The sequence below is a fragment of the Apteryx rowi genome, unplaced genomic scaffold (assembly GCF_003343035.1).
Source record: "Apteryx rowi isolate R43461 unplaced genomic scaffold, aptRow1 scaffold_84, whole genome shotgun sequence".
NCBI lineage: Eukaryota > Metazoa > Chordata > Aves > Apterygiformes > Apterygidae > Apteryx > Apteryx rowi.
The window spans coordinates 2,126,803-2,148,920 of NW_020451138.1; the positions used below are offsets into that span (position 1 = coordinate 2,126,803).

Consider the following 22,118-nt stretch of genomic DNA (forward strand, 5'->3'; position numbering starts at 1 on the left):
TTCTACCCTTATTTAAAAAGCAGTCTCAAAGAAATATACTAAAATTGTTATGGCTCTCCATAAACAAAAACAACTTCAGGACTTCATGTGGTTATTTAAGTATATTTACATCCTTAAAGAAATAAAACTTTGTTTTGCTTTATCTGAAGAATCTCTTTGACTTTTCTGTATTCCAATTTTGTGTTCCCCTCTGGCTCTAACCGGCATCTGTGTCCCAGCACCCTTTAAGTGGACAAATGGTATCTCTACGCCATATGCCAGTTTTCTTGTAAGGGTTAGCCAGCAATAAGCAATGTGATAATATAACACTATGTTTTGCTCTAAAAATGTTAATGTTGAAGTGCAAACAGCTCTTGTGAGCTGCTCATTTCATTCCATGTCTCTTTCTTCACCATTCTATAACAAACCCAATGAGTATATGAGAAAATGAGTGCTTGAAATTTTATAAACTGTTTATGTAGGAAATAATTTGTTGAAAACATGACTTTGTTATGTTACTAATTGAATTTCATTGAAATAGGCTTTAAGAGTTGAAGAACTGGGCATGTATGCATATTATCAGTTTCATTTACATATTCTAAATTTATACAGCTCATTCCATGTATGTGAATAAGAAAATTAGGATGATGTTATTTCTGTATGTTTATAAAGACTGTTTAGCAATCCCAGCAGTAAAAACTCATTACCATACATCATCACTGATTGCCTCATTTTGCCTGACAGAGTGGCTCATTTCACCTCATAACAAGTATGTGGCCAAAATTATTAATTTAAAAACCTTGAGACAAAAAGTGTTAGTATTTTAAGAAGCTGTAAGTGAACTTCTCCTGAGCAGGTATCCATGCTTTTCCTTAAGATACATGTGTCTGATACAGTTAGACCCAGCTCTTTTCCCTGACATGAGAAAATCATATATGTCAGGAAAATCATATAAAACCACATGCTTGTTTTTACATATTTTTTTTCAGTCAAATATGACCAAGACCATCTTTTGTTAAGGACGCAGGATTTGGAAAGGTAGTTGCCTAAAGKTTTGAGGCCATAAGTCCATTGCTAGGTACTAAATAGTGGCCTTATTTTCAGGTTCTTATTTACTTTTTTTTTCTTATTTTAAACATGGAGCTTAAACAGTTTTTGTCATCTATTCACCAAGTACTACTTCAGCTTGGTAGAAATCAATAGGAGCTGTTGGGTAACTAAAGTTACTTTGCTTTGAAATCTAAATTTAAACTATTAAGAGTTTGAGTTTGCAAGTTTGCCTTTGAGTGAGTAACGCAACCAAAGGCTGAGATTCCGCAATGCACTGGCTAAAATGCCATACATTTTGCAAATGGCTCAGTAATGAAAATCGAAGCACTAACATAACTGTTAATAGCATTTCAGTCAAGCCTCCTTTTATTAGGTTTGGTGTTTTTTATTCCTTTGTTTGCATCCAAATATTTAAGAAAAAATATTGTCTATATTAATGGATTAATTACATTGTCTTTTTTGTATTACTTGAAGATATTTGTTGGGAATGAAACTAGTTTGCCAGCTGAATGTGTGAATTTGCTAATATTGTTATGAAATGCAATTCTTTTCAAACTCCTGATAATTTATCCCAGCTTAAAAAGGTTAGCATTCTTTCTAGAAGGTTTCAAAACTTTATTCATTAATTTATTGGTTTTGTTATTTATAATAGTATAAATTTTACTTGTGCATATGTTTTAGTAAACAGAAATAGGAAAAAAGACATGATGCTTTATATTTGGATTTTAAACCTCAGGATCAAACTCTACAGAATATAAACAGTATTCTGCTTTCTTTGAATATATTGTGAGATACACAGTGTTGGAGGAAACATTTGAAAGCCATTTACTGGAATATTTCAGATGTCTTTCTATAAACAACATTATATGAATCAAGAGAGTATGCCAGAATAGGCAAAATAGAAAATGCTGCAGATCATTGTAGGATAAAAAGTCTAGGGAACATTTATATTTAAATGTCATCTTCTTTTACTATTTATCTTTGATCTCAGCTTTGAGATCAAAGATGAACTGTGCCCATCTGAGAGGTGTACACATATAAAAGGAACAAATGTCATTTAAACTGTTTCTTCCCTTCTTTTGCTGCCTGTTTTAGGACTACAGGCCAAGGGGCGCTTTGCTGATTCATGTGCAAATACGATTTGTTGTTGTTCAGAAGTCTGACATGCAGAGTGAGGGGGATGCTGCAGAACAACTAACTCAGCGGGTCTCCAGCCAGGCAAATTGGAGGCTGCAAAGTCGGTAACACAGCAGAAGTGGCCAGAAGGCAGTGTGCCGCTTTGCTGTTCTTGTTACTCTTCTTTGAATTGAGGGTGAACCTTAATATGCTAGTTGGCATAGTCTTGCTGATGTCTCACACAGTGAACCAACAGTACGGTCACGGTGCTGCCATATTTCGGTCAGAGCTGGCTTGGAGCTGCAGTCCTTCTAGGCTTGTTTCTCTGCATGCAAGAGCATGCTTGATACAATGAATCATTTACCCTTGAGTCACGCAAGGACACTAGCGTTAGTACCTTGCTTATTATCACCTTTCATTAGTGGATTTAGCAATGGTCTATGCTTTGTTTTCCTTGGTGTTCTTTTGAGCCATTCATGAATTTTCCATTCCATATATCCAGGTCAGGCATAGGTGCTGCATGTGTGTAAATTTGCTTCCCAGATCTTTTTTTGGTGTTAAGCAACTAATTGCCCTCAGGTATGATTCTGGTCATGGTCACTCAGTATGCATAAGACCATAACGGATTTGGCTTTTTCTGTTCTATGCAGTTTGCTAACAGAGTCCTATTGACTAAGCCACCAAGCTTGTGTCCTGGCACATGCCCTTATGCCCCCAGCCCTGTCCCATGAAATACATACTGTTGGCATCACACGATAAAAGCTTTACTCCAGCAGGCTGTGACACAGCCCCTCCTGTTATTTCACACTCACTGAACTGAAACAACTGCAAAATATAGTGGTTATGTCTGAGGACACCATATGGGGCCCAGAGGAAGCCCGGGTGATGCCTTCATTGGGGGCAGTCATGGCCCCAGAGCAATGTGGATATGAGTCGTTTTGGGTTCTTTGTCCTGGGACCCAGGGATTGCTCTCTGGACTGGATGCCTTTAGCACCGTAAAGTTAGCCTTGATGTATCTGTAGTAGCCCATCCTAATTCTATAGATACAATCACTGACTTGTTCTCGCTAGTATAATTCTGCTTTCAACAGTGTTTTGCTCCTGGTTAATATACTTCGAGGTGATTTGGAAATACAGAAAGTGGAACATATCAATTGTGTTGGTATTTTGTGTAAATTTAAGATAGTGAATGCACTAAGAAACTTGTGTTTTGCTCTTCATCATTACATAGATCAGGATCTTCATTAATTTATTCTTGTCTGAGAAAACCAGGGACAGGAACAAGTTTCTTGTCAGATCAACAGAGGAATCACTAGACAGGCTGTTTTCATAATAGGTGGAGTGAAACAGCAAAGTGCACACATTCATCGGTGTGTTGTAGCAAGGGTGTTACAACAAGGCTATTGATAAACTGCAAAAAGCATACAAACTAAGAATATTTTATAGCTGCAGATGGTTACTTTATGATCCCTTTGCATGTTACTAAACCTGCCAAAATGTTCCATCTCAATTGCTCTGTAATAGCTTTTCTCTAATTTGTAGCTGTTAAACTGTGTTTAGAAGCAATTTATGCACATTAATCTGCATTTCTGCACACAGAAAGCTTTACACAATCGAAGCATACAGGCCATTCTGGAGTAAATTTTGCCCCTAAATGGTATTCATTATCGAGTCAGTTTATCTTCAGTCTGCATGATGAATATAGTGTAATTTACATAGTGCAGGCAAATATCTGTAATGTATTATAAAACTTAATTGTACATATCAAACAGTAATAAAAATCAGGAGCTGGAACAAGCACTCTCCAGTACATATCCAGACAAGAGATGAAAATCTTCTCAGTATATCATAGCATAGATATTGAACTTAAATATTTTTACGAATCTGTACTGTTTGTATAGGGACAGGGTTTCAAAGGTATACACATAAGTGCTAGATTTAAAATAGTTCAAGATGAAAATGAAAGTTTTAAGCAGACAGACATTATAAAGAACTGGAGAAAGACTGGTAATTGTCCARATCCTGCATTTCATTGTGCAGTCAAGGTATGACTGGAAGTTGTACACCAGAATGACTTGTACCAGTACCAGAGGGGCTTAAGAAGTAACAAAGACCAGTTTCTAATTCAGCTGTATTCTAACCACCCCTGCTGCAGAGCTAGGTTTTGCTGAGAAGCTTATAAGAATATACCAGTGAGGTAAACTGTTCTCTTTTCTTTTTGTGCTATAAGTGGATTAAAAAAATATGATGTGTATAAGTGACTGGTGTAACACTTGAAAAATCTGTGAAATGCGTGTTTCTTAGTCATGGGTAAAGGCAATTCTCTTTATGCCATAAAACTCATTCTGTATTTTATCATTCTGTCTTGGGTTTCTTTTATGTTATATTTCTGATTTTATTAAGAATGTTAAGACTGTGATTATAAAATAAAATATACAAGGGGGCTGTGTAGTTTTCCCAGTAAACATTGTGGATGTTTCCAGGAAACATTGTGAATACTGTTAGCAGTTACAAGAGGAAGCAAAAGACAATTCTTTTTATCTTCAACCTGAAAAAAAATGTTGAAGAGAAAAAAAGGAGTGGAATCCAGTACAGTAAGACAGAGAACAGTGACTTGTAAAGTATCCCGAACAAGAAAATTTGGTATTTATAACATAATAAGATAAGGTTTTAGGCTTGCACATGGCCATGCACAAGGTTTCCTACTTCACCGTCTGTACATTTGAAATCTGTGGTGAAAAGAAGTATGTTCAAGCAGCAACACTGATGCTACCCATGGTAATATTAACTTACTCTGTCATAACAAAGTGCTTCTAATTTGTAATCCCAGTTTTGGCTCAGACCTAAAATATTCACTTCTGTAAATTAGTCAGTGGATATTTTTTCAGTGATTTTTATTTTTCTGAATATGTTTTTTAATTATGCTTTCCTAACAACCTGGCTGTAATTGCTAAGTTTCTGCACCCACAGCATTGTCCAGGTGGCCCAGAGCAGACTCCCTTTCCCCAGTTTGTGCCAAGCTCGTGATGAGCTTGTAGCCCCCTTCAGTGTCTCATTTCTCCTGTTTCCTGATCCGAGAATGCTCACAGTCCTCAAGGCAACCCTGTTTGGCTGCCTGCATTTCAGGCTCTACTATATTTTAGCTATCTGGTCATGCTGCCTGATCTGACTGGCTCCAGAAAAGGATACAGGGGGTGAAACACATAATCAAACCCCCTTTGTGGGAACAGATGGAAACAAGCAGGCAATTTCAGGCAGGTCCCAGCAAGACAGAGAGAGGCACAAAACAACATGGGTGGCAAATGCGTAGCTACCGAAAATATGAGACTAGTGTTTTGTCACAGGGTTCTGCATGTGGGTTATACTTCTTGGTCTGCCTTATCATTCATTTTTGATGCTCAGCTCACATTTCAAGGTTGATGTGCTGGACACATCATCTGTTTTAAAGGTTAGGGATTCAAAATATAATGCTCTGATTTTCTGCATTAGAATCACTTAAGTTGCAGGAAATACCTTCCACAACCATCTATGCTGTCTAGGAGTGTAGCCTCGTCTGCTTCATACTTAGAGATGTTGAATAGTATGTTTTAAGCTAACTGAGAACCAGGAATCTGGATGAATTTCAGTTGCCCACAGCAAAAACTCGGGGCTGCTGGCCTCAGAAGGGAGTGAAKAAACTACGGCTGTCCTGGACGTAGCTGATTTCTTCCATTCAGAGACATTTGAGTCTCTGCTGCTGGATGGCCACAGACATACAACCCACTGTCCAGAAGGCCTAAAAGGAAAACCACAGCTACTTTTGCTGTGGCTGTGTCTCTTCTTAGCCCAATATACAAATTCTTTCTTTTGCATTTTGGCCATGTTTTCTGTCTCTCTGATAGCTCCAAAGAGGTTATTGTGATAACCCATGCAGAGGGAGAGCTGCTGTCCCCTGTGTGATTTCTTCCTGCTCTCTACCAGCTCCGCAGACCCAAAGAGTGCAGGCCAGCTCTTCTCCGCAGCAATTTTAATTATCCTCAGCCATGGGCAGGACAGGGTGCACTACCAAATCTGTGACTTTAATGTGAAGAGAGGTCAAGATTTGTCATAGCCTCAAACATAACTATATCTATGTGAAACAGAAAAGTGGAAAAGTTTTCAGAGCAATTCAGCCTCCACAGCAGGTGGAGGTGGAAGAGGCATTTATTTTTCAGGTATTTCCCTAAGCTGACTGTGAAAGGGAAATAGAGACTTTGGGGACAGTGAATGAAAGAGCACCTAAATGAGTGGGAGAAACACTGAAAAATGGTTTTGCATGCATTTATGTGAAACTTTGTCAAATCTGCTACTTCCTGAAAAAGAATAATGTTGCCAGTTGAATGAAAACAAACAGGACACTGAGTCTGAAGTCAACACATGTGATTACATTACATAGAGACTTTGCTAGAAATATTTCAGTTAAACATTTTTCAGAGTGATCATTATCATTTAGAAGCATGTTTTTTTTCCCCGTGCAATAAACAAATTGTTTTTAAATCAGCCACTGCATCCTGAGCTCAGAATTACCMCTGGAATGGGCTGGGACCTCTCCTTGCTCAAGTGTAACTTGAAATTTTCCAAGTGGAACTCAAATTTAATTTTAAAGARTGTGTGATGGAAGCTTTTCCAAATGGATCAAGTCATTAAATAACTTCACAAGAATTACRCTACTTTATAATGTTCAGTTGCAAGCCTAGATTCTGTGAAGGCCATTATCTTCCAAATGGATTCTCAGAGTTAATTCTGCTTAGAAAGTGCTAAGATCAGAAGTTACATAAAGTTCACAGTTTACTTTGAAGAATTTCAGAGGTGAAAAGCAAGATTTTGCTGGATCAAAACACATCTTTTATTTCTGATGCTAAGCATTTTAGTACTTAACATTTTTCTRTTGAATGCATGAAGGGTTTTTTCTATTTTTTTTCTGTGAGAGTTGTAAGTTAACTTTTTTTGTGGTCATCCAGCTGAACTAACAAGGTGGCTAGAGATATCAAGTATGCGGTTAGCAAACACTATCACAGCCATTCTGTCTACATTCTGACTGTATAAAGGATATTATAACATACCTAATTTCTAACAGTTTACCCAAAGAAAGATCTTCAGGCTTCAGTTCTCTTTAAAAGAGAAACCATCACCAGTTTGGAGATGAAGAAGGGGCATTCCTTCTTTGATCAGAATAATCTTTTTTAGTTTGTATTTTTGAATAGTAATGGTCAAGTCAGATCATCATTGTTAGGGAACAGCTATAAGGAAAGGTTTTGTGCTAGACTGTCATTATAACCATCACTTCTCTTTCTCTGCTTTCAGAGGCTGGCAACAAGAAGCTAAAGAGCACAATACAGAGAAGCACAGAGACAGGAATGGCAGCAGAAATGAGAAGTCGTATGGTTCGACAGCCAAGTCGGGAATCCACTGATGGCAGCATAAATAGTTATAGTTCTGAGGGCAAGTAAGTGGCATTAAAATATGAATAATGTTGGAAAAGTTTCTTGTCTTTGTAAGAAAACTACTGAAATATTAGTAAGAAAACTTGGTCTGTGAATAGAAGTCCCAGACTTGGTTTGCTTTGAATAAGGGGATAGCAATTCTTCCTCTTGAGAAAATGTTTGCAAAACTGAACTATTTTAGGCATGTAGACAATTTCTTGAAAATTGAAACTGAGAGAGCACTTCTTAGAGATTCACATTTTGCCTGCCATCCACTGAGGTATTTTGTTCACCAAGAAAGAACTAAATTCAGAACATATTATTCAAAGAAAAACATAGGAGTAGTTTTTCTTTGGATTATGTTTGGATTAATTCAGAGTTAAGCTTCAGATATTGTATGTAAACCCCTGTGATATGAAACTCCATTCAGTAATACTGTATACAAAGAAAGTTTAGCTTGGAGTTAGTCCAATTCTCTTGTGGAGAATTCTAAAACCAGCATCCAACTGCACCATCAGCTAAAATCAGGCACACAACTGTGGGTAATGGGGCAGCTGTTTTAATTCACTGCTGACATGACTAAGTATGTAGGAAAGGCAAACAAAGGCAGATTTGGCACAAAAATGTGCATGAATACTCCAGCCTCCTCCAGACTCCAGCCACAGATCTTAGTGAGACTCTACCTTGTTTGCGAATGTATTGTGGTCACTAGAGAATTCTTGGAAGTGAGAAGATTGCTTCATACAAAAGTGGAAACAGGAGGTAGGCAAATCTGCTTTGTAGACCAGAAAAAAAAAAAAAAGAGATTGGGACTTATTTGGCATCATCTTTCTGTATGCCTACCTTGTTGCCACGATTGTTAGTGGATTTTGTATTGTAAGGGCTATGAGGCATGCAGAGCCAGAGTAGCCATGATGATGGCAAGGAGCTCTATAGTGTTCCATTTCTCCATCATCAGACAATAGGTCATTTTCTGCACTACACCCTGCCATCCTTCCTCTTTCTACGTTGGTCTCTATGCCACCAGTCACCATGGTGAGGCCCCAATAAACTGGACCCTGCTGGGAACTGGCCAGTTTCCCTGGTCAGCTATACGGGAGAGGTGGGAGCCCAGCACTGAAGATGAGGGCCCTTTCTGGGAAAAAGCCTAATCCCGTGCTCCACCCTCAGAGTGTGTGAGCACATTTGGCAAGGCCAGACCAGCCAGGTCCCAGCAGGCATCTAGAGGGCAGGTACTGCAAAGTAGAGGCTTAAACTGTTGACTTGAGAACCAGCCTCTGGGCAAGGCAGTGAAGAGAGCAAGCCCAGGAGGTAAACAGGGTGCTTGTTTCTTATTGCCGTCTGTAACAGGCTGGGCATGTGTATTGAGACTTAGTTTGAAAAGAATCCTTAGAAAGAGGGTCCACATTCAAGTTAAAGTGAACTGTCATAAGCTGGTCCTGTATCTTATGCCTTGTTTCTGCCTCCTCAGCTCCTATGCCTGCTTCCCACCTCCACTGTCCCAGCACCCATTCTGCCTCTGACAAGCCTCCATACCTCTCTCAGTTCTTTCATACGATAAATTTCCTATCATCTGACCACATTTGGCTTGCCTTTCAGATCCATACTTTTGGCACCAATTCCCTAACTTTTGATTACATTTCTGTCCCAGACTTTTGGTCTGGTAGAGTTCCCATCTCTTCTGGTTGATTCCTGGCCCTCAGTAAACCTCAACTAGTTTCTGGCTCCAAACCCAATTTTAGCATGAGTTTAACCTTAATCACTGTCCCTGATCTCCACATCCATCTTTCAATTCCTGGCAAGAGCAAAGAAACAGTGACATGAAAAGAAGACCACTATCTAACAGTGAATATGATGGGAACCCCAAGAGGATGGGCCTAAGAAGGCAGATAGCATGTAACAAAACTTCCTGGGTTGAAGAGTAAACAGTTAAATGTATCTTTCTGCACTGAAGAAAAACATTCCTTGAACAGGATAGAAAGCCACAGGTAAAAGGGATAATGACTCAAGCCAGAGGAATGTGTTCATTATGGTAGTGTGCTTTGTAGCTTAGAAGACTTTTCTGAGGTCTTTCATTTGTCTGTGATTCTGTGATTTTACTTGAGATTGAATGTCAGGTGCTCTGCAAGCTTGCAATTTGGTAGACTAGTGTAAGTTTACAGCAGCTCTGGATTTAGTCCATGAAGAGTCCATGAAGAATGTATAAAGCATTGTAAGAAAGACAACCAATGAAACAAGCTTCTACTGTATAATCACTTCCTCCAAGTGCATCACTGGCTTATATTTAGAATGAGAACTAGATGCAACTGCAAGGTGGAGGTAAAGCTGCACAACTACATCACATAGTCAGGGGTACATACACTGCAGCAGCTGATCCTAAAATCTTCTCCTTCCTTCCCTCCATCCTCTGGACCTATTTAGAAATTTTAGAAATGTCACCTTTAACATTAGATGTTACTTTCAGTGTGACCATGAATCCATTTTTAATAGTGCCTTATATTCACACTTAGCCTACATTCGAATAGCAAAGCTGTTTGCCTGGTTATTCCTGTCTCCTGTGAGGTTCCCATCAAAATCAATGAGAACTTTATTTGAGTTGGCTGAGTGGTGTTTCATGTGCTGTTCACTCTTGACATTATGGTAGACAGGTAATAATGACAAGAGGAAAGCAGCTTGAAGAAGCATATGTTCGCTGTGCCAATGTATTATGGTTCAGTTTGTGTCCTGAAAGATGGATTGGCACCTACTTGATTGGCAAGACTTGATTAGCATCAAGATCTGGCTACCAGAATATTTTGGCTAGGGCATTATTACCTTTGGATTTAATCCACAGTAGCAATGTCTGCCTGTTTAACTGCTTTATTAAACAGCTACAACAATCAGATTTAGTGTATACATGAGTTTTCCCTGTATATCCTAACTGATGTAGATGGTGTTTGGATGTACATATAGAGATAAGACAGTATTACAAATTAAATCAAGCATTCAGGAATGAAGAAATGTCAGTGTTGAGTGATGTGCAGTCAGCATTTCTCCATTTATGGGATATAGATTTGGATTTGGTCTTTTATAACCTTCATCCTTATAAATGAAATGGAGAGAAAGAAAAAGATACTCTTTCTTGTGACACATTTGCTTTGGCAGAAAGGCTGGAATCTTCTGAATCTTGTTGCAGCCCTTTGCCATTTCTCCTAGTGGAATGGCTGACAGCAGCAGTATCCCACTATCCTGAGCACAGGCAGAAAGTTAGGGCAAGCAGAAATGCAGAGCCCTGAATGGACAAAAGCAAATGGAAATATTTAACAGGAAGTAGGGACTAAGAAACTGGAAAAGGAAGGGGAAGAAGTGGACAATTCTACTGGGTGAGAGTGAGGGAAGAATCTGGAAGAAAGGTGAAGAAAATGAACAGGCAAAGAGATCTCATTCTCATTTTTGATGGGTTCATATTTCATAGTTGCAAGTAAAGTTACTGTACACAAACCTTCATGTTAATGTGAGTAAATATTGGAGAGACTCAATTTGATACTCCATTGATTGCTGAGGAAATGGSATCGTTTCTGGATTCCAGTTCGTCTCTTTGAGATGAATACCAGTTGAAACAGAGCTCTTCAAACATACAAAGATACTGAAATCCTGAAATCCTATTTTAGGTAAATTTGGACTAAATGAAGAATGATAACTGGAAAACCATAGCAGAAGACCAAAATCAAGTTAACACATACAAATATGCAGCATACTACCCTTTTCAATTGTCTGCTAGAATTTCAAATATGTTTCATAGTGTTCCCATAGTGAAGATCATCAGAAAATCCTGACCAAGTGAAATCTTCTGTTTGTGTGTGTGATTTCAGGAAGTCGCAATTGGCTATCCATATAAAACTGCAGTGAGGGAAATATGCAGAAATTATAAGAAATGCATAAAAATTCTAAAACTGACATTTTTGAATCAGCTGAATTGAGGAACCAATGTGAAATACCAGAAGCATCTCATAAAATGTTTGCATGGCCTGTGTATTCAAGCAGAATATATAGTCTTGTATTTTGAACTCAGTAAGTTTATTAAATCTTGTGAGTTTTTTTCTGTTTTCTCATACAAGGTTGCTCATAGTTTATTCACCTGTCAGGCTCTTCAGTGCTCCTGGAGAACTCCTTGGCAAGAAATGTTTGCGTGGACTGCTTTGGTTCCATATGTGGAAGTTTCACTATACTTCTTTGGGGTCCACGGGAGATAGCTTGTTTCTAGCTTTGCAGGACACTTTGTGGTTACATATCCTGAGCTGCTTTCACTGTATAAGAAGTACTTTAGAGAAAATACTACAGGACAAAAGGAATTATTACTGTACTTATGCTTAACCAGCTTTTATTCTGCTTCAGCTTAATATTCCCTGGAGTACGGCTGGGTGCTGACAGTCAATTTAGTGATTTCCTCGACGGACTTGGACCTGCACAGTTAGTAGGCCGACAAACACTAGCAACCCCTGCCATGGGTAAGAATAATACATTCTCCTATGTTAGATGAGTAATAGTCATTAACTAAAGCATAATACACACTGCCAGACKGCAGCAGCCGAAAAACTTTTACACAGTGACTTCCTTCACCTTAAACATGAATGTCCTGTCCCCGATCACTAGTATTGCTGGCACACTGGCATCTAAAATGAGGTGAAAAACAATATTTGATTCATAGGTGAGGTGCCTGCTAATCTTACTTGCATTTTGAAATAGGGGTTGCGCTTTCCTTCCCACTCACAATTATTGCGGTTTCTCCAATCTTAGCTTACTGCCAAATCTCAGCAGTTCAAAGTTTATGCTTGCTTGCCACAGATTATATTGGATGTGACAGTTTCTTGCCAAATGCTGCATTCGTCCAAGCTTAGTTCATCCTGAAGTAACCTCAGGATTTGAAATTTCAGCCCACATTTGCAGTGCCCAAAAATCAGCTGTTGATAAAGCCAGTGTTTATAATGAAAGTGACAAAATCCTTTCTCACAGCAGCCGCCTGGGGCTGTCTGTGATCTGTTCTGTATTCCAAACCAGTCCGGATTTCCCTATAGTAGCATTAACTGTACACTGGTTACAAATAGGGAATAAGTTTATAAGCTGTGCAGCAGCATAGCACTGTGTAAGTATTTTTGGAAGAGTTTGATGAATATGTAAGCAATTCTTAGATATGCTTCAAATGTTACATGTTTAGGGTGCAAAGTGTGGAGTTCTTCTCATCTTTGCTACTTTGAACGTACTCCTCATGTTGGAACTCATGAATGGCCAATGCTTCAGCAAAGTTGTCTCAGATCAGGTGCAGGAAGGGCCGCTGAGACGCTTCTGAGGAAGGAAAGAAAGACAGAAAGAAAAATCACACAAGAGGGTGTTTCCCTCTCAACTCATGAGCAGAATGAAAAGGAAACTTTCTTGAGAATGCTTTGAGTACTCCATAAAGCACAAATAGCTGCTGCTTGGCTAGCACATTATTAAGCACCAAATTTTATAAATACATACATTTTTTTATTTTGAAAGAGAAGATATTTGTGACATTATTCACCTAATAAAAATCTAAGTGTCTCAGTCASTATGGATTATCCACATATATAAGGATCTAGATTTTTTCCATCTGTTTTCTTATTTTAATCTTGTTTCCTGTGTAAATATTTTCCTGCAGATTACTTGAGTAATATGTTTATTTCCACTTCTTAGAGCTGTTTTCTTACTAAAGGCTCAAGCAAGGTTTTGGCCCCCMAAAAGCACTCAGTGGTGCTTCTTAGCAGTTTTCAGAAGCTCTTTCATGTGACATCCTTTAGTCGGTGATGATCTGAAAATGTTTGTATTATTGCTCCCCCTGCTGTCTGCCTGTAGCATGTTTTTATTCGGATATGCAACATTGAGGCGCACTCTCAAAATGGTTCGTTGGAATTTTCCTAGGAACTATTTTTAGTGCAACACAGAATTCTGTTTATTCAAGCAAAATTTGATAGATAAAAAATCTTCTTTGCTGTTCTGTCATACCTCAAGTACCAAGATATAAACACTGCTACAATACACTGTTAGACAAGCACATGAAAATCTCATCCCCAGTTAATTTCAAAATGTGGTGTTTATAAATCTGGATGCCCCAAATTCTGTAGTTCAGGACTGCCTATACTGGGATTTTTTTTAGTAATTCAGGGTTTGCATATCAAATATATAATATATAAAATCAAAGCCAGGTGTGTCAYTGATATAGATTATTTTTTTAATTTGGACAAGTATCATATAGCTGCATATGTCATACTGTGTGTTTCTGAGTCTAAGCTGATGCCATTATATATGAAGCTAAAGAGATCTGGCGTTTTGAGCATCAGCCCATTGTTAAGGCTTTCTCTCTTCATTTGCCTTTTATTAGTCTGATCAGAAGAGTGCTTGGTCCCAGACTAAGCAGTTTTCCTTTTCTGCAGCTGTAACTGGAAATGTCGTTCGTCAGAACTCAGCTAGTGAGACAGCTGCTTGGCTGCTCAGTAGTCTGTGTGAGAAAGCAGCTGATTTTTTGAACATGTTGGGTGATTTTATTCCCACCAAAATGGGTGTGAAATATTGATAAAAACAGGGGAAATCATCACCCCTGCACTTGTTAAGAGACCTTTGGAGGAAAAGACCTCATTGTGAGCTCCTGGAGGGCAGCACATCGTTCTCTGAAGCTGTACTATGACCTTGTGCCTCATCTGCTTGATCAGTCTGCCTTACACTGGGGATCCCGTCACACAACTGTAATTACTGAGGTTTACAAAGTTAGCCTGTTTCACCCGTTGTCCCTCCTGTTGCATCAGATGAGGAGTGTTCATACTGTCAGCTCCTGCATCTCAGCTTGGAGGCAGAAACTTCCAGCTGAGTGGATTTCTGAACCTGAACTTGGGCTTTAGGCTCCATGAGAGTGAGACTGCTCTCAGGGCAGGGCATGTCAGGGACTGGCCCACAAGGACAGTGGTCCTAGGTAGGAAGTTTCCACATAGTTCACCCATGCAAAATCAGAAGGTTGGTGGTGATACCATAGCATTGCTGTAAAACTTCTTCCCCTCCCTGGATCAGAACATCAATACTGAGCTCTGGTATAAGCTGTTCACCAAGAGGGCACAGTGCTTCCTAAGTATGCATCTTTCATTCCTGTTTTAAGGATGGAGAAATGTAAGGACTAAGGAGGAGAAGTGACAACAGCACCCAGCAGACTAACAGCAAACTAGTCTTTGTGTTTCTTACACCCTATCCCCCAGGCCATACTTCTTCTCTAAATGTGAGTTTCTTTCTTCTCCCTCTCAGGTGATATTCAGATTGGAATGGTGGATAAAAAGGGCCAATTAGAAGTAGAAGTCATTAGAGCCCGAGGCCTCACGCAAAAACCTGGCTCCAAGTCGACACCAGGTAAGGGAAAATAGACAATATATGACTGTAAAACAAGAATATGAAATATGCTGATGAACTGGGGATTGGAGACCTTTGAGCTCTTCGTTAGCTATCACTACATTGGCATTAGTTTGGTTTGTTTTTCAGCAATGGGKGCATGCATGGATATATTCTTTATATCTACGTTCACTTCTTACCACCTTGCATGTATTAATTGCATGCAACATTTCAAGGAGTGATTTTTGTCAACTCAATATGCTTTCTGGAAGGAATCTTTGCAGAAGTATTTCTGCATGTCCTAGGCAAATCTTATCTCTCAGAGAGGCTTTGCTGAAGAAGTCCTTTGCATTTTTTCCTCATCAAAATAAGAGATGGAAACAGATGAAAGTGGTTTGAACAAGCAGGGTGATAGAGCCACATGCCATGGTCTTCTGTGGTACAACAGTGCTTCAACATAGCAGGTTGCACCAGTGCCAGTGCCAATAATTTTTATAAAGAATGGGATTTAATATTGTATCATTTTATAAGAAAATTATTTTGAAACTGTAGTTATTTACAAAAATCTTTATTAGAAGAGATTTATAATTTCCACCACAGCCGCTGCTTACCAAAACAATTGGAACAATTGTTTTCAGAGTGCATTTTGCCAAAATGGTACTTTATAACCTCCTTAGGAGCTGAAAATGAAAGAGCAATGAATGCCCTTGTTATCTGAATGTCTTAGTTTTAACATTCCTTTCAATGAAACATCAGTCTTCTGGGGTTTTTTGATATATCTGTGACCCCTAGATATACATAGAGACTTCAGAGTAACTAACAGTGACACCTAATTCCTGGCAGAGGAAAGTGTTTTTAAATTGACAGACATGAAACAGAATTGTTATTAGTAACATCTTGGATCATTAAATTCAAGGTTTATAAAAATCAAACTGATTTCTTATGTTCTGTGTCATTTATTTAATGAAGGTAGTTGCATTCAGATTATATAGCGAAGATAGTGTGTGTCATTTCTTTCCACTCAACTTCCTTTTATGGCATTTGTCCTCCAGCTCAGAAGTGCAATGTAGAAGTTTTTATGTCCAAACATAAAATTCATGATGTTCTGTTTGCAGCTCCCTATGTCAAAGTGTATTTATTGGAAAATGGAGCATGCATAGCTAAGAAGAAGACAAGAATTGCACGGAAGACCCTTGATCCTTTGTACCAACAGACACTGKTTTTTGATGAAAGTCCACAGGGTAAAGTCCTTCAGGTCAGTTGCTTCTTAATCCCATTTAGGCTATCATTTAGTAAGCACATACATATTTACTTAAGTTTAAGCAATATGACTAACCCCATTCCAACTCACTTAGCATTTGATTTTATAAATACCAGCAAACACATCCTTGTGGCTTGTGGTTTCAGACCTGTGAAATGTCTGGCTGTATTAAACATTTCTCTTTTGTTGACTCTTGCTCCAGTCCTGCCATTAGGTTTTCCCACAGGAAGGAGCAATCATTCACTCTTAAGAATAATATTTTCTTTACAAAACACATAATGAAATACAGTRGGAATGAACATATGAGCACAGGTTGTGGGACAATGCTGAACCTGCATTTCTGTTCTTACAGGTAATAGTTTGGGGAGATTATGGCCGAATGGATCACAAATGCTTCATGGGAGTTGCCCAGATCCTTCTGGAGGAACTTGATCTGTCCAGTGTGGTAATAGGCTGGTATAAATTATTTCCGCCTTCATCACTAGTGGATCCAACCTTGACTCCCCTGACACGCAGGGCTTCCCAGTCATCTCTGGAGAGTTCAGCTGGGCCTCCCTGCATTAGATCATAGTAGCAGGTGCTGTCTAATAAAAACATCACCCAGGATAACAATTGGAACTAGATATTCACATGTTCAAAAACACTGTTGGAGAGAGACAATCGTTTCTGGTTTTGCTTGTAGTAGTTATCCAAAAATATGTCTGAGTTGTTTGCTAAAAGATGGCTTAAACTGACAGAATAAAGGTGTATCACATACATACAGTCAATCTATTAGCAACTGTCACTGATGCTTATATTGATCCAAAAAAAGAGAGGGGGACCTTTAGATTCAAATCAAGTCAAAAATTAGTCAAACTGGAAGCTCTCACATTGTTAACAATGTTGTATTTTTCACATTTTGACAGAGCCCTCAAGCAGTGTTATCTTCCTGGTGTTTCAGCAGTTTTTCTGTACTTGTTACTTCCACTAGTTTTTTTGCCATGTGATTCTGTTAGTTTTGTAGAAGTCCTCACAATGTTAACAGAGACCCTTCCTTTCTTTTTCTAAACCAAACAAAAAAAGGGCTGAAGTATATCTCTGTAAGCATTGCTTAAAGTGTTCAACAGCCACAATTTTATTCCAGCAAGTTCAAATTATTTCTCAGTTCTGGTACTTCAAAGTCTTTCATGTGGAAATCCAGAGCAAATGACCAATCAAGGTTATATTTTAAAAATAAATAATCATCACAGTGTCACTTTTTCTTTGTAAAAAGCAGATACGTTTGCATTATATATAGTAACTTTTATGTTTATGATGTTTTGCATGGAAGAATTTTGAAGAATTCTGCAACTAATGCTGGGGACTGGTAAAAAGCAGCTTTAGTCATAATTTTGACATTGAATATGTTACTGGTAATGGAATTTTCCTCCTAGAAATGGAGAGGAAATATTTACGTTTCTGTGTATAAATGTATATTTGACTTCCCAAAATGTTGACCAGGAATGGATTGAGCATATGACACTTTCAGCTGTACCCAGGCTTCTCTGATGTGTGTCACTTCAGACACACTTGTCTGCCCTGGATAGAGCATGGTATGAGTTGTTCAATGTTTCACTGGAAATTCCAGTTGAAATATTCTGCACTTACTAATGTTTTTATCAAATTTTAGTTTACATTTCTTTGATGCAAGCACAAGGCTTGATTTTTTAACGCAAGATATCTTACTTTTTGGAGAAAAARAAGTCAAATTTCAATTTGCTTTTTATTCGTTTGAGTTCTTGGCCTTGAAATCCCTTGTGATTTTCTGTAAATGTGCTAAAAACTGCAGACTCTGCAGGTGCATTGATATGTTTCCCCTCCTTTTACAGGCCATTCAATTTTGTGATCACACAAATAGAGCAGCATGACTTGGAACTGTTCGAAGCTGCATGCACGTTTTGTAAAAAGAAATGAAAAAGGTTATTTAATAATGTATGTTAGTTCCACATAGACCAGCTTGTATGTTGCATGTACTTGTACAGTTTGCTCGTAATTACTATACTGAAGTAACCAAGAAATCTAAGCCATCCATTTTTCTTATAGACATTTTGCAGGTTTTAGCCAGGCTAGGTCTGTGAGTCTGGTGCTAAATGTCTATAGATGGACTTTATTTTTTACCCTATGGAAAACGTGATGTAGTACGGACCAAATTCCTTCTAATAAATATTTTGGTGTAGATTCCTACTGTGGGGCTGTAACACATGTAGAAACTGTGTACACACTAGGTTTTAATTCATAGACATACTGCCTGCACCAAGTGAACTATTTATTATTCAACATGTCGGAATTATTCTGCCCATCTTTCCATAGGGCGCAGACTGATTACTGCTCGACCTGCTGAGCAGGAAGAACTCAAGCATTGGTGCACCACTACTAGCTTCCATTCTGTCTTAGTGGCCAAAAACCAACTAGTTATAATTCAATAGTATCTTTCTATTTTGACCACTTGTCTTAACACTCCCCTGTGCTTTTAAATGAACTTCCAACTCATGTTATGTAAACATGTTTAATAAAATTTCCTTTTCATGTCCAGTGTAGTGGTTGTGCTCTCTGTATGTTCTGAGGTTCATCTGTGATTCTGCTCAGTGCAGGACTGTGTGAAATGTGTTAAGGAACAGTAAAATGATAAGTAATTTCTGTGGTTCTTTTGACTGATGTAATAGCGTATGTTGAAATCTGAGGCCAAAAACTAAGGCCTGGTGAAAGTCATGTTTGGTTGGTTYCCTTTGCACCAAGAAAGAAGCCAAATTGTGCTCTCATTCATTGAATCAGGCAAATTGAAGTCAGTTAGCCAAATTATATTCTGGTGAAATCAATCAGCAAATTTTGGTTGAGTGATGCTGCATCTGCTTACTCTAGGTCAGCTGAGCAGTATGTGTTGGAACTAGGCACCAGGTCTGTATTTGGTGTGTGCTGAGCTTGTAAGACATAAGAACATTTTCAGATCATTTGCACTTGTTTAAATCCAGAAATATGCCAATGTAGTGTCAATGTATGCCATTATTCATTATGAATAATGCTTTATAACGATTTACCCGAGAGCAGAATTTGGCACTAAATTTTACTATTAGAGAAGCAAAGATTATGTACTTTGTTTGATTTTAGTTTTCCATGTCCCACAGATACCTGAACACAATTTTTAAATAACCTAAAGACAATATTGCCTCACTTTGAACACTTTTGTTAATTACTTTATTTAACTGAATACATGGTTAAGCTATTGAAAAAAATGAATAATTTAATTAAACATGGTAAATCTCTGAACAAAAGACATGTTACATTTCTGCTTCTGTGTGGTGGGAGTGCTCTGTTTAAATATAGAATTTATCACAGTGTTGCAAAAGCCCTCAGTTTCATAAATCTCATGGCTTTGGATATTGTGTCCAAAACTGGGATATCTTTTCCTTTCTGATCCTGAACAATACAGTTTAGCATTTCCAGTCCCCCTAGACCACAGAAAATGTATCATCAAATAACATATTGAACTATTTTATTTATGGTGTTTTTTCTGATCAACAGGGATCATATATGCGAAGACTTCAGGAAAGAAACAGTAGACTGTGCTAGGACAGATAAACTGTGTGCACTGCTCTCCTTTCCAGGGACTGTTGCCTTTTGAAAGCTCATTGCTGAGTGTTGGGATTATAATACAAAGATAAATCAACTTTCACTTCCCTTCTGTTTTTTCCCTTGAGAACACTGTACTTGCCTTATACATAATAGGCAGAGGAAGAAGCAAAGATACTAAACTCATAACTCCTGAGATGTAAACAGGCATTTATTTTCCTTGTGATGAGTAAATGCTCTACATTTTTGTACTGAAATGCAAATTTAGTGTCTCTCTTGTGGGAGAAGAGAAAGCTTTTGGCCTAGACCATTGTGGTACAGATGTATCAGAATTGCTGAGAGTGGGTAGAACAACCAGAGCTTCATGACCTTCCTTCTTTGTAATTCCCAGAGAAATTCTACATGCACTGTTGTTGCCGCCTGTTTTCATGGCCGATTACAGTCCTGAAAGTCGAGTTCAGCCCACGTATGATATGCTGTATATGCATGCTAGCCAACATGAAGAAAAGTTCAGAGTGGATCTGTTCTTCAGTGGCTGTTGAGAAATGTTCTGTATACTCCAACATTTTACTAATAGCCTGTAACTTGCCGTTTATGAGGTCTTCTGTTCTACCAGTGGCTGTTTTCTGCTCGCTCCTGTGTAGTCACTACTCTACTGTCTATCACCCGTTTAATTCCGGCAAAAAGGATTATGGGCCTCAATACTCTTGTCTTGCCTTAAGTGAAGAAAATCAGGCCAGAAAGCAATGTGGCTCTTCCTATTAAAGGCTCCAACCACTCATCCCATGTGACCCTACTGTAATTCTGCAAACATAGTAGAAAGCAACTGGCAACAAAGTAGATTGTTGTTAAAGGACATGGTTTCTCAACTCAGGCAATGAGTATTCTGGCTGTACTGAGTGATTAAAACTCCAGTAACATACATCAAGCCTAACAACATTCTCAGTTAAAACCTCCCTCCCAGCCCTACCACTTCTCTCTGGAAGAAAARAGAAAAGGAAATACATAGGTCATGTATGTATTTTCCCAGTGGATGACCACATATGCTGGTAGTTAAATGCTATGGCYATGAAAGATGCCTGGGTGGCAGAAATGTCATATAAATCAAATGTTTTTTCTGCGTTTTGTGATCCAGATTCTTCCTGCCTGAGGTGCCAGCAATAGGAGGGGAACTGCTTTGACTCTTTCTATAGTTTAGCTCCTGAGGATGATTCAGCTCCTGAATGCACAGCCTGGTGCCTAACTAAATGCCCCTGAGTTAGGCACTTCCTATTAGGTGGTATGATTCCAGCCATAGTTGTTCATCAGAACATTAAGTCTTAGACATCCTGCCTTGTTCAGTCAAAACATCTAACACTCAGCACTGGTAGTAACTAAGGGAAAGGGTAAAAAGTAACAATCTGTAGACTGCAGTGTAATGCAGCAGTCCAGGCGAGTCAAATTTTACATACCTGCAGTTATGTCTTTTCTAGCACAAGGAAAGCATGCTCCAGAGCTGAGCCTCCCAGAGGTTTCGGTTAATAGTCTGCTGGAAGCAAGTCAGCTGAGGGCTTAGCAGAATCCCACAGGCGGACTCTGGACAACTTATTTTTAGAAACTGATGAACAGCAGTTACTTATTATAATGTTCCTTAGACAACTCAGAATTATTCATTCTGATTGCCTTTCTTTAACAAGTCTACAATTTCAGAGCCCTGCCAAAATGCAGTTACAAATCAGYAATGGTTCACTTTGTAAAAAAAACACTGGGTACATAGTGAAAGGTTGTGTGATATCCACATCTGCTATGTATTTCCTCTGTCTGCAGAAATTCATTTAGGTCAAGATTTAGAGTCTTTTTTTTTCACATTTCCTCCTCATTTATGGACGTAGGCTTCTGGTTGACTTTGAGAACCTGGGTATCAGTCTCTTTGTACCTGCGTTTTCTGATGAGTAAAATGGGGATAGGTGCAATACCCTATTTCAGACATAAAGGTGGAAAGGGCAGAGCATAAATGTGGAAAATGCAGCTGTGAGGTCTTCAGATACTAGACAGGCTTAGCAATATCGCATCTTGTCCTGCATCCTAAAGTCTTTCTTACACTGGAAAGTATCAGAAAACAATGTTTTCCATACAAAAACTTGTCACTAAATTTCAGCTGCAGCCAAATAAAAGCTCTTCAGCCACACACCTAAGCAGAACAGCRTGGTCTTCTTCAGTTTATAACATCCCCATATAAAAGAGTATTTTATACTGAAAATGTGTCTTGTCCCAGGCTTACGCTCGCCAGCAAGTATAGCAGCACTATCATCTCTGTATTTCCAGTATCCTCACATTGTCCC

General features: G+C 38.6%; 1 protein-coding gene across 2 annotated transcripts in view; it reads left to right on the forward strand.

Annotated features, from left to right (window-relative positions):
* The window catches only part of RIMS1 (regulating synaptic membrane exocytosis 1), a 354,268-nt gene extending 337,485 nt beyond the window's left edge, over positions 1 to 16,783 (forward strand). Inside the window, exons 1-6 of one of the 2 annotated variants that reach the window (XM_026089989.1) lie at positions 7,357 to 7,377; positions 7,482 to 7,609; positions 11,961 to 12,073; positions 14,871 to 14,972; positions 16,067 to 16,206; positions 16,565 to 16,783. In XM_026089989.1, the coding sequence (XP_025945774.1) occupies positions 7,521 to 7,609; positions 11,961 to 12,073; positions 14,871 to 14,972; positions 16,067 to 16,206; positions 16,565 to 16,783 (663 nt within the window). In that variant the 5' untranslated portion in view covers positions 7,357 to 7,377; positions 7,482 to 7,520. Of the gene's footprint in view, positions 1 to 7,356; positions 7,378 to 7,467; positions 7,610 to 11,960; positions 12,074 to 14,870; positions 14,973 to 16,066; positions 16,207 to 16,564 lie in introns of those variants that run through there. The other variant, XM_026089988.1, reaches the window with a different exon arrangement.
* The last annotated feature ends 5,335 nt before the right edge of the window (positions 16,784 to 22,118 follow it).